General features: G+C 41.9%; 1 protein-coding gene and 1 non-coding gene across 2 annotated transcripts; one reads left to right on the top strand and one right to left on the bottom strand.

Annotated features, from left to right (window-relative positions):
* Positions 1–4417: 4417 nt before the first annotated feature.
* trnah-gug lies at positions 4418–4489 on the bottom strand. The gene has a single exon. It is a non-coding gene; the product is annotated as a tRNA-His (tRNA).
* Positions 4490–5332: 843 nt separating this feature from the next.
* Positions 5333–8339, top strand: cry5 (cryptochrome circadian regulator 5). The gene is made up of 10 exons (XM_037697544.1): positions 5333–5544; positions 5673–5867; positions 5952–6070; positions 6140–6294; positions 6888–7028; positions 7128–7295; positions 7390–7530; positions 7618–7769; positions 7845–8059; positions 8184–8339. The coding sequence occupies exons 1-10, from the start codon at positions 5333–5335 to the stop codon at positions 8243–8245; spliced, it is 1560 nt and encodes a 519-aa protein (XP_037553472.1). The 3' UTR covers positions 8246–8339.
* The last annotated feature ends 4624 nt before the right edge of the window (positions 8340–12963 follow it).

The following is a 12963-nucleotide window of genomic DNA, read 5'->3' as shown; positions in this document are numbered from 1 at the left end:
TGCCAAATGGCAATCGTGGCAGTGTGCATGGGAGGACTTTAACAAGAATTTAATAAGATTAACACTTAAAAACAATTATTTGTTTGCTCAAAATTAAAGTAAAGGTGTGTCTCTGTCTCCATCCATCCATTTTCTTCAGCTTATCCGGGGTCGGGTCGTGGGGGTAGCAGCATAAGTAAGGAGGCCCAGACTTCCCTCTCCCAGCCATTTGGTCCAGCTCCTCCGGGGGAATCCCGAGGCGTTCCCAGGCCAGCCGAGAAACATAGTCTCTCCGGTGTGTCCTGGGTCTTCCTCTGGGCCTCCTCCCAGATAACCAGTAACCAGATGCCCGAGCCACCTCAACTGACTCCTCTCGACGTGGAGAAGCAGCGGCTCTACTCTGAGTCCCTCTCTGGATGATCGAGCTTCTCACCCTATCTCTAAGGGAGAGCCCAGATACCATGCGGAGAAAACTCATTTCGGCCGCCTGTATCCGAGATCTCGTTCTTTCGGTCACAACCCAAAGCTCATGACCATAGATGAGGGTAGGAACATAGATCAACCGGTAAATAGAGAGCTTTGCCTTTTGACTCAGCTCTCTCTTCACCACAACAGACCTGTACTGCGCTCGCTTCACTGTCGACGCTGCACCTATCCGCCTATTGATCTCACGCTCCACTTTTCCCTTGTTCGTGAACAAGACCCCAAGATACTTGAACTCCTCCACTTGGGGCAGGACCTCCTCCCTGACCCGGAGAGGGCACGCTACCCTTTTCCGGCTCAAGACCATGGCCTCGGACTTGGAGGAACTGATCTTCATCCCGGCCGCGTCACACTCGGCTGCGAACCCGCTCCAGCGAAAGCTGTAGATCACGACCTGATGAAGCCAATAGGATCACATCATCTGCAAAAAACAGAGAAGCGATCCAAAGGCCACCAAAACGGATCCCCTCAACACCTTGGCTGCACCTAGAAATTCTGTCCATAAAAGTTATGAACAGAATCGGTGACAAAGGACAACCTTGGCGGAGTCCAATTCTCACTGGGAACGAGACTGAGTTCCTGCCGGCAATGCGGATCAGGCTCTGACATCGGTCATACAGGGACCTAACAGCCCGTATCAAAGGGCCTGGTACCCCAAATTCCTGGAGTACCCTCCACAGGGCTCCCTGAGGGACGCGGTCAAATGCCTTCTCCAAGTCCACAAAGCACATGTAGACTGGTTGGGCAAACTCCCACGCAACCTCCAGGACCCTGCTGAGAGTGTAGAGCTGGTCCAGTGTTCCATGATCAGGACAAAAACTGCACTGCTCCTTCTGAATCTGAGGTTCGACTATCCGACGGACCCTCCTCTCCAGAACCCCACAGAATAGATCTTACCAGGGAGGCTTAAGAACATGATCCCGCTGTAGTTGGAACACACTCTACGGTCCCCCTTTTTGAATAGGGCGACCACCACCCATAGGCGTCGCAACCATTATATGTGAAGGGGACAAGTCCCCCCCCCCACACACACACACATTAAAAAAACGTTCATTTGGACCTCCCCACTTTTACTATGAAACATTAGTTCAGGCGGCGCAGTTTCTCTTTCTTCTTGAACAAATCCATTCCACTTGATTAATAGGAGAATACTCAAGCTACTAAAACTCCACTCCAGGTTTTCCAGGTTACACACAGAGCAAAAACTGTGCAGGCAGCAGCTGCTGCGTCTCCTGCTTCGGCAGTAAAAGCGCAGGTGCAGGAGATGGAGACACCTCTGAGTTGCTCACTCGCCAGTTAAGCGCTCTTAGTGCGGGCAGTTGTTGAACGGGGGTTGATCATCAACATACATTCATGTTAGGAGGATGCTTGAGTGCAGCGCTATGTCTGTAGCATCTTAGCTTAGCAGTAACTGATGCTGTAAGATGCTGCAGGTGTAAGAGACACTGTGTTCAGGTGCATTCAAGTTGAAATGTCTTTAAAACCCCACACTTTATTGTCCTCGAGCTTCGTGAGAAACTTCCTTTAGATGAGTAGTGTTGAACACAAGTAAAAAAGTCTAGTGGTGATGTTTTTTTATTTCTCTATAAACACAAATAGCGCAGACCTGGCGCTCTGTATTAAAGTGTATTAAAGATAAAATGTCTCTAAAACCCACAGCTGAATTTACACAAACTTGGTGAGAAACATGTTTTAAATGTGTGGAATTAAAGGAAATCTAGGGGAAATGTTGCTTTTTTTGTACATTAGTGTACACTTCTTTTGCGCGCACGCACGTGCACACACATACACACATAATTAAGTCCCCCCCCCCACCCACACACACATTACGGATGCTTCTGACGCCCTTGCCACCACCCCAGTCTGCCAATCCATCCATCCATCTCTTTCTCACTTTTACTTAATAAATGCACTTCTGTGGTCAAATTAGCTGCATTTTGCCGGGGCTGCGCAGTGAAATGAAGATGATTTGACGGTTGCTCCAAGCAAGTTGGCAGGCTGTGGCAAGCCGATTGTGTCATTAATAGCCACGTTTTTTTTTACCTATTACAGGACACAATGGCATGCCATATATCACAACTGCCATTTAGTGGCTGAAAATGGTAGTGTTCAATATTTTCAGTCAGAATGAGTGAAAACAGTCATATCTCAGCCAAAAATTGGTTTATAAAAATGGTTAAAAAAATCCATAAATAAGTTGCTTCGGCGTATACTGTAAGTCGCAGGACATGCAAATTATGCAAAAAAACAAACCAAAAAAAAAACCCCACACGACTTATAGGCAGAAAAATACGGGTAAATAAGGTGATAAATAAGTTCATGGTTAATTATTCATTTAAGTAAATTTATTATAAAACCTGTTGAAATGCTTTGGGTTTGAATCCCAATCAGAGTGAGACACCTGAAGCTTATTATTTAAGTGTGGGGTGTTTATGTGACGAGACGTGCATTAGTAATTTAGTTTCCGCTTTCTGTATTTTTCAGTTAAAAAGTCCTAAATAAAAGATCTTCAGTAAAATCAAGACGGCAAGCCTAGACTGAGGACTTTGTTTATTTTGTTCGCTAGCTGTCTTCACATCGTCATGTGTTGTGAGGACAGCAGCATACGGCGAGTGTAATTTTTACATGCAAATATTCTCATTATGATTATTTGATAGTACAAGCAATATTTGTTAACTGAGAGTTTTGGACCATTTTAGGATTTAATTAATTCCCCAAAGCCCAAATTATTTAAAATTATTTAAAATATTGAAAGCCATAAAGTTTTTGCCGAATGCTGCCATGGCTGTAATACATACTGACAGTCCACCTCAATATTTAACACACGGCGCACATGCTGCCTGTACGTGTACAAGCTGCCCTGTGGTACTATTCTTTTCATGGAATCATAGCCACGTGTCTCAAACTTGATCGGCCATGCTTTCTCTCTGCTCAGGTGACACACGGGGTACTCCGGTTTCTTCCCACAGACCAAAAACATGCATGTTAGGCTGATTGGTAACTCTAAATTGTCCCTAGGTGTGGGCTTTCTCCGGGTACTCCGGTTTCCTCCCACAGACCAAAAACATGCATGTTAGGCTGATTGGTAACTCTAAATTGTCCCTAGGTGTGAGTGAGCGAGTGAATGTTGTTTGTCTCGTTTGTCTCTGTCCTTGTGATGGACTGGAGACATGTCCAGGGTGTCCCCTGCATCTCCCACAGTGACAGCTGGATCATCAGTGACCTCTGCGACCCAGAAAGGAAGAAGTGGGTAAAAATAATGTATGGATTAATGATTTATTTAATAAATCTAAGTAGAAATGCATACCAATAGGTACTTCCAAATCATTGGACTTGTCCATCTTTAACAGCTTGGACCTCCACTGACCTATATTCAATCACTTCAGCCATTTCTGTAGGTGTTAAAACACAACAGTGGTACCTGGTGGAAAAATTAAATGAAACGTTTTCCACTGATAGGAGATATTGTGCAGTTTTTACTTGCTGTATTTTTTTACTAGTCTTTGTGACATTTTCCAACTAACTGCACTTTGTGTGTGCTTCCAAACCTGTTAAAAAAAAAAAAAAAAAAGTGTTTCCAGTTTTTCTGAACAATGTCTCCACCTGGTGGAATCACATATATATACAGCATATTGCAGGCAGTCTGTCTCGAGAGGACTCCTTTTCAAGAGAGACCTGTTTTAGACAGACACAACATATACATTTTTATGTATGTATGTGGCAAACATCAGTGAAAGGGTGGTGGAGGTGAAAACTCCGCTATTTTTGTAAATTTAACTGAGAACTGAATTCAATAACAAAAGCACGTGTCACTCACGGTGGTGTCTGTGTAGCTATATTACAGCTGGCTATTAATTAATCGTTCCAGATAGTTTTGACCAATAAAAAACAAAATATATTTCATTTTTAATGGGAATTAAAAAAGAAACTCATCTGCCGTGACATTGTTTCGCAATGCCGTGACCCGGATTCGAACCGGGGTTGCTGCGGCCACAACGCAGAGTACTAACCACTATACGATCACGGCGAGCTACGATGAGCTGATGGATACTACTCTGGAACTTATCCATGTCTTTAGTGCGCAGTAACAATAGTCCATTGATTATTTTCGCTTTGCTAGTTTGTGGCTAAATAATTACCTATTTCTTTTACTACTGCATCGGAAGTCTTCAAAATACGTTTATATAACCGCTGATAGTTACACGCTTGTTAAATATAAAGACTTCATCTCGATTATTAGCCCACACTGACATCTGGTGGTCAAGATGTCAAAGTGCAGCAGATCCGCCTGCTCTCTTCTGATTGGCTGATTTGGCCACCGACGTCATAGCGGTTTTGTTTTGTAACAGCGAACGTGGCTGTTACCAAACGTAGCATTTTGCCATTTACAAAACAGCATCAGAGTGGATAATAGGTGTTTAAAGACTCAGAAAGGGTAACGTTTGGTTTTAATAGCTTACAAAATTTTACATGCAACTTATTCGCTGTTATGTCTGAGACTTTTCGTGAGCTGTGCTCAGAGTTGACAGCTCCTTGAGTTTATGTACTATAATAATTGATACCTTGAACTTTTGTGTGGAGCATATTAGATTTAGTCAGATGTTTTATTTGCAATATACTATGAAGGTACCAGCGAAGTTATAATTTTCACTATTTATTATTGATGTGATGGTCATTTTTATTGTATATTTAGAGCTTCCCAGCTTTTCTGATTGTTTCAATGCTTAATTAAAATATATAAAGTCCATATTTCCATATTTCGAATTATTGTTAGGCTTTAACACAAGCCTATAGAAATAAACATGTTCTCACCTCTTCTTTTACATGATGCTGATAACAATGTTACATGTATGTTCACAGATTCTCAGACATGGCTCATATATGTATTCACTGGTTCCGCAAGGGGCTCAGGCTGCACGACAACCCAGCACTGATAGCTGCTCTGAGAGACTGTAAGGAGCTGTACCCTGTTTTTATCCTGGACCCTTATGTCTATAACGCTCGAGTGGGCCTGAACTACTGGAGGTTTCTCATTGGAGCACTGAAAGACTTGGACTGCAGCCTGAGGAAACTCAACTCTAGGTAAAAACACAGAGACCACGTTCTTATGAAAATAAACGACTGCTATCGCTACTATAAACCTTGTGATGATGATTTTAAAACTAATGCAAGGCTGAATAAAACTCACTGGCGTGTTTTTGCTCCTTCAGGCTGTTCGTCCTGAAGGGGAAGCCTGAGGATGTGTTCCCAGAACTCTTCATAAAGTGGAAGGTAACACAGCTGACTTACGAGTACGACACAGAGCCCTACAGTCTGAGCCGCGACAAAACGGTGACCGCACTGGCCCAAAACCACGGAGTGCGTGTCATCTACAAAATTTCCCACACCCTTTATGACATAGACAGGTACGTGTCACGCTGAGTGTCTGTATTGTCTATTTAGTTGTTCTCCTGTGTCCTGCATTTTACTTTTGTGGTCTGTGTTCGTAGGTTAATCGAGGAAAATGACGGGAAACCTCCTCTTACCTACAATCGTTTGCGAGAACTAGCCAAGAAGCTTGGCCCACCTAAAAAACCAATCCCTTCTCCAACCTCCGCAGACATGAAAGGTACATAACCAACACTGAAACCAGAATTGTGACATTTTATTAGAGGTTAAGTTAGTTTTCTTATTTTAGACATTAAGACACCATTCTCAGACAAACATGAGGCGAAGTATGGGATTCCTACATTAGAGGAGCTCGGCCTGAACACCACATCTCTAGGAGAGGAGCTGTTTCCAGGAGGAGAACAGGAAGCTCTCAGGAGACTGGACGAGCACATGAAACAAACGGTACTCGACTCCTACGCGTCCACCTCTTCTTTTCACCTGCAAGACTCAGATTATATTAGATTGAATCTGAGAAATTCACTGCTGAAGAGAAGTTTACAAGCTGTAGTAGCCATGTGTGAAGTTTGAGTTACACTGACTTGCTTTGACGGATGTTGTAATATTTTGTACCTGGCAAATATAGGTTTGAGTTTTACAATGTATGTTCCGGTGCTGTGGTACATGTCTTTGAATGCCTCTTCATGAGGCTCCGGAGGGATGCTGCAAGGTTCCTCTGCCCTGCATCTGGAGAGTAAGAGATAGCTTCGCAAAGTTGTGTTTTAAACACAGATGTTAAAAAAAAAGGCAGATGTACACCACTCTTCGATATAAACAATCCCGCTTCTGACACCATGTGATATTTTGTACTTATCTTTATAAAAAGGCAATTATCACTGCTTCACGAGCTCGGGTCTGTTTATTGCAGGCTCGTAGCATATACACTGAATATACGTCACATCCATCTATTTTATGGCAAGCCCATGAGGACAATAATCATGACAATTTACAATACAACATTGTAAATACAACATGTTTTATGCGCTTCTTTAAATCAGGGATGGGTGTGCAGTTTTGAGAAGCCACAAACTTCCCCAAACTCTCTGAGCCCCAGCACCACTGTTCTCAGCCCATACGTCACCTTTGGTTGCCTGTCAGCAAGAACCTTCTGGTGGAGAATTGCAGAGGTCTATCAGGGGGTGAGCGTAACTTTCACTGTGCATGTGTAGACATAACGACACAAAGCTGTACAACGGATGATATAACAGATTATCTCATCTAAATTCTGACGTGTGCAGAAAAAGCACTCAGATCCTCCGGTTTCCCTTCATGGTCAGCTGCTCTGGAGAGAGTTCTTCTACACTGCCAGTGTGGGGATCCCAAATTTTAACAAGATGGAGGGCAACCCCGTGTGTACGCAGGTGGACTGGGACACAAAAGCCGAATATTTAGCTGCATGGAGAGAGGTACTGAGATTAAATTGATGAATTTGTGGAATACACTTCTACTATAGGAGAATATTGTGCTCTTCATTGCAAATAATTAGTAATTTTCCTTAAGGCTCGCACTGGATATCCCTTCATTGATGCCATCATGACTCAGCTGAGACAGGAGGGCTGGATACACCACTTGGCCAGACACGCTGTCGCTTGTTTCCTCACCAGAGGAGACCTGTGGATCAGCTGGGAAGAAGGGCAGAAGGTGTGTTTATAAGCTTGTTTGTTTAAGTACAGAATCTGATCCTTTGCAACACAAAGTTTCAGACTGCTTTGTCTTCTCCTCCTAAAGGTCTTTGAGGAGCTCTTATTGGATGGCGACTGGGCTCTGAATGCTGGAAACTGGCAGTGGCTGTCGGCAAGCACCTTTTTCCACCAGTTCTTCAGGGTTTACTCTCCCGTCGCATTCGGCAAGAAGACAGACAAATATGGAGACTACATTAAGTAAGATCGTAACCTCGCAAAACTCAGTGTGAAAATACTAAAAATACAAACTAAATTTGACTTTTATTTCTGCAGAAAGTACATTCCTCGTCTGAAAAAGTACCCAGCGGAGTACATTTATGAGCCTTGGAAAGCCCCACGCTGTGTCCAACAGGCAGCAGGATGCATTGTGGGTAAAGACTACCCTTATCCAATTGTAAAGCATGAAGTGGTCCACAAGAAAAACATTCAGAGGATGAAGGAAGCTTATGCTAGGAGGTCACCAGCTCAGTCACCAGTGAAAAAACAAGGTATTGTCAAAAATGTCCACATTAATAAAATTGTATGTTTTTTTTTTTTTATCCTATAGAATGAATCATAGTTGCAGAAAGTTTTGCTTTTTAAATAAATCTTTTTGATTGTTTTTCTTTTTAGGTGTGAAGCGCAGCACTCCATCTATTCTGGACATGTTCCAGAAGAAAAGGAAAACAGAGTGACGGCACACAAGTAAAAGCTTCAACGAAAATTATTGACAAAGTGATGAATCCATTTTTCAAACAATCTTCCGTACGTTATCTGAGTAGTCAGGTTTGGGTGTCCTTTCATTACTGAATTTCCATTTACGCAACTATTTTGCAATATATATATATTTTTTTCATGCGTAATGAAAAACTGTTTTTAATTTGTTGAGCTGTTACATTTTTCAGTCTTGCTGCTGCAATTCAAAATTTAAAGTGAGTTTTGGGTTCTGTAGATCAGAAGGGATGAATTGTCTGAAGACTACATCACATTTTCTAAAAAGTTAATGATTTGTTTTCGGTTCGGTTTTATCTTGTATCTTGTATTTTACTACTTGGGTATTTGTATCCAGTTAAAATAAAAACTATACAAATTACAAAGTATTTAAGATGTTTTCTTTCAATCTGCCTCCGTCTCACTTTATCTCTTACATTCCCTTCTGTCACACCAACCATGCATATCCTGCTTCACATCCCTGAACCACCTCTGTGGTCTTCCTCTCCGTCCTTCATGGCAAAAAAGATTTGTAGGCTCAATCATCCAGGTAGATAACACAAAAAAAGTTAAATTATTTCATCTGAACCAGTTTCATGGCAGTTCTAAATGCATCCAACATATCTATTAAATTTATATGACAGCTTTGCTTCTAACTTTGTCTCCAAGCTGCTCAACCTGAGTTGTCCCTCTGATCTGCTCAGTTTTTCTTTTGTTTCTTATTCTGCTTCACACTGTGCCCGTCTTCCCTCCATTTGCACATGTATCCTGTCTTGCTTATCTTGGCTTCATTCCTCTTTTCACCGGAGCTTATCTCCACCTCACCAGGCTCTCTTCCACCTGCTCTCTACTGTCACTACAGATCCTAATGCCATAGGCATTACTCCTGCCTGACCTCATCTGTCAACTTGTTCATCACTGTACAGAAGTGCAAATCATTCCAAATGTTGCTCTTTGGCAATATTTTAATGTTTTTGCTGTTTCCAGTAGAGGTCACTGGAGTTACGTCTGCAGAAAATCTATGAAACACTCGAGAATAATAAAGAAGTTGTTCAGTTAGTGATCAATTTTTTTTTACCACATATTTAAAAATAAATATAAGTTTTAGACTATTTACATTGCAGTACCTTTATAGCCCCTTTGTGAAAACTCAAGCTCAATTTTGTTCCCATTGTTCAAAATGTCTCACAAACTTGGTGTGATTTAAGTTTTCTCATTTATCTCATGCAGGTAACTGGAGTTTCTGGTGGAAAAATCCACACAGCACAACGGTTACAGAATTGGCTGCCGTCACCGTGCTGCTTGTTTTTTTTTCAAAACAATGATAAAAAACAAATTTAAAGTCACTGGTCTGTGTTGGGGGCAGCACGGTGGTGCAACTGGTAGAGCTGCTGCCTCTCAGCGAGCAGGTCCTTGGTTCAAACCCTGGTCCAGGGGCCTTCTGGGTGGAGTTTGCATGTTCTCTCTGTGCATGCGTGGGTTTTCTCCGGGTGCTCCGGATTCCTCCCACAGACCAAAAACATGCATGTTAGGCTGATTAGTAACTCTAAATTGTCCCTAGGTGTGAGTGAGAGAGTGAATGGTTGTTTGTCTCTATGTGGCCCTGTGATGGACTTGCGACCTGTCCAGGGTGTACCCCGCCCCTCACACAGTGATTGCTGGACATGGGCACCAGCAACCCCCGTGACCCAAAATGGAATAAGCGGGTAAAGATAATGGATGGATGGATGGATAGTCTGTGTTGTAAAGTTGTGTGGCGTGGGGTTGGGGAGGGGGAGAAGAGCTTTTAGTCGGAAGCGTTTTTATTTTTCTTCCGTCAGGCTTTCTGAGACCAAAGAAATTACGTGTTTTCTCCCAGAATGATTTCTTCGTCTCTCTGGGCTGAACCTCGGTCATCTCGGGCAGGGATTTGGTCTGGACCGAAGCCTGAATCTCTTCGTTGAGCTGACTTAAAAACGTTTTTGACACGACTTTAAGTGCCTCAACATCCAAGCCATTGCTGACTTTGAGTTGGTCGTAGGATGTTGATATTAGTTCCAGCTCTTGTTTCAGTTTCGACTCTGCGTCCTCTGTGACCTTACGCAGAACCCGGATCTCCTTGTCCATGGTCGCTTTCAGAAGATCCTGCTGGCGCTCTTTTTCTATGACCTGATCTTGTAATGTCACAGCCTGCTGATGAAGTCAGGCAACTTGCAGTTGGCATTTGTTGCTCATTTCATCGTTTACCAGTTTGGCTTCATCCAGCAGCCGCTGGAGAGCCTCAGTTTTCTCTTTCTCCAGCCTGAGTTCAGAAGAAAACTTCTCTTGGCTGATCACTAGAGGATGACTTTTTTTCGGGAGTACTGCGGGTCACGTGATTCTGGCTGGATTCCGGCGGGACCGGAGTCAACCTCATTATAACTCACGTGACTGGACTGAAAGCTAACAGGAGCAGACAGGAGCGGGAACCGACCATTAACCAAAAGTGAAAATGAAACAAAAAACAAACGGCGCAGCTATTTTGTATTTCTCTTTCAGTAAGCCTTCACTTTAACACAAGTCAAAAGAACTGCATTTCCCAGAAGTCAAAACACAGTAGCTTTTAACCGAGAGGGTGGGAGGAACAGCCAAGTCTCCAAAGAAACCGAATGACTGAAATAGTTTGCAATGCAAGAAGTAGCCGTCTGTCTATTAAACTCACAGAACGGGCAGGAACATGTCAAATAACCCTGAAATTCACGAGAGTTGTGTTGGTGCTGTGCTACTTCAAATGTTTAGCCTCAGATGTGAAGAGCTGCGGTGGGAGTCGGACTTTGTTTACTGTCAGTAAATAAACAAACTGAAACAGCGCATTTTTCTCCACCTTGTCCCTTTTAATTTAAAAATTATGCTCTGCTTTGTTATGTGGGTTTTTAGGTTAAAATCTTCATTATCTGTCGCTGTTTGTAATGTAAAAAAAACAACCAAACTCTTCCTGGTTAAAGTGCACGCATTCTCCGGTAAAAATATTCCTATTTTTATATTGTGACGTCCTAAAGGATACTGAATTCGAGGAAAACGTGAATAATAATCACTTTATTGCGTAAATAGTTACTGTCTGCTGTAACCATGTCAGTACAACAAACTCGTTAGTGAAAGCATTCTCCAGTAAAAATATCCCAGTTTTTATATGAAAGGCTGGTTGCATATACATAATAATAACTGTTTTAGATTTAGATTTAAGATATGATGTGTATGTTGTGTTAAATTTTAGGCCAAGAGTTCATATTTTCACACCAGGGGCGATTCTAGAAGCCCTTTGTAGGGGCCTTAGCCCCCCAGTGTTGACAATGGCTCTTGGCTTGAACCACACCATGGGTATTAGCATTAGAATTATTGTAGAGGGGACATTGGTGTGAGGTCTGTGGGTCCTCCCCCATAACTTTTTGTATAAAGCAGCTGCCATTTCCTGCATTCTGGTGTATTTTAACAGGTTTTAAAACATCTATGTTTACCTACATAAGTAAATCATTTATTCAATAACTGTTTTAGAAAGCATGGCACAAGAAGTAGCACTATGCTTTTTGTTTGTCTTTAATTTAATTTAATTTTTCTACCTAACACAGGAAGCTGTTAGCTCTGGAAGCAAGCTGTTAAACAGCTTTGGACACAAAGACCCTCGTCACACACTTCAAAAGAGCAGGTGTAAGAACGTGTTCTGTTCTGAAGCAGGGAGAGGAGGAGCAATTGTCTTCCATTTCAGAGGGTTTATTTTACATGTAAAGTACAAAATCACCAGCCCTGGGCCATTGTAACTCAACCATGCGGTCACGAACAAATGGCCCCGAACGTAAACAGACAACCCATCTTCTTCAGAGCTCGGCCACACCTCCTGGAGTCGTCACCAACATCGACAAACGGAATCAGATCATGTTTTTAACACAATATCATTCAAAATATCAAAACGGGATACATATATCTAGACATTTCATTAAGTTAATATATTATCTGATAAAATTATATTTCACAGATAAGATACATAAAATCTTGTAAGCTCTGCCTGGTGAGGCTGTTTTAAGTAATTATAAAATATGATAAGTGAAATAAAGAAAAATTGAGCTACTGTAATTTATAATTGCTAAGGTCACCTTTTTTTTAACTTAATTTCAATTGTAAATCTCTTGTTTTTGATAAATATTTTTTTTCCAAAAGAAAGGCCAACAAATTGTAATTTGTAGTCATGGTAACCCTGTTTTGACTCGTGCACTGTCTTCTTTCAATTTTAGGTGACGCAAGGCTCTGGACTGGTCCAGCTGTGGAGAGATGAGGTGGAACACCAGACCTGCAATGATACAGTCTGTAAATGATGCTCTGAAGTCTGGTAAGATGCACGACGTCATGCTTCACCCAAACAAGCTCGTTACCTCGACCACATAGACTGAACTTCTTGAGGATGTAGTCCAATGTATAATCATTTAAACATTTTTATTTGTTCTCTTGCTTGGTACATTATTTTTCTTTTTTTGTTTTTGTTTGTTTGTTTAAACAATTTAAAACATGTCAGTAATGTCACTGTTTAAAGGAACAATTGCTCAATAAATTAGTAAAATGCAACTTATGTTTGTGTTCTTTCATCTAAGGTAGACATGGTGTGACCCATGGACTGGTTTTGATTTTTTGTTTTTACTGTAGCTGACCTTCAAAAGAGCTAGAAACTGGGACTCAGCAGCTGATCCTCCATAGA

Source organism: Nematolebias whitei, chromosome 2 (assembly GCF_014905685.2).
Source record: "Nematolebias whitei isolate Nwh7 chromosome 2, NemWhi1, whole genome shotgun sequence".
Lineage (NCBI taxonomy): Eukaryota > Metazoa > Chordata > Actinopteri > Cyprinodontiformes > Rivulidae > Nematolebias > Nematolebias whitei.
This window is presented reverse-complemented; position numbering and strand designations above follow the sequence as displayed.

Excerpts from the sequence above, each read along its gene's own strand:
- cry5 (XM_037697544.1), top strand. The coding sequence starts at position 5,333 with ATGGCTCATATATGTATTCACTGGTTCCGCAAGGGGCTCAGGCTGCAC. Across the intron at positions 5,545-5,672 it reads CTGAGGAAACTCAACTCTAG|GCTGTTCGTCCTGAAGGGGA; the intron begins GTAAAAACACAG and ends TTGCTCCTTCAG. Across the intron at positions 7,770-7,844 it reads AAATATGGAGACTACATTAA|AAAGTACATTCCTCGTCTGA; the intron begins GTAAGATCGTAA and ends TTATTTCTGCAG.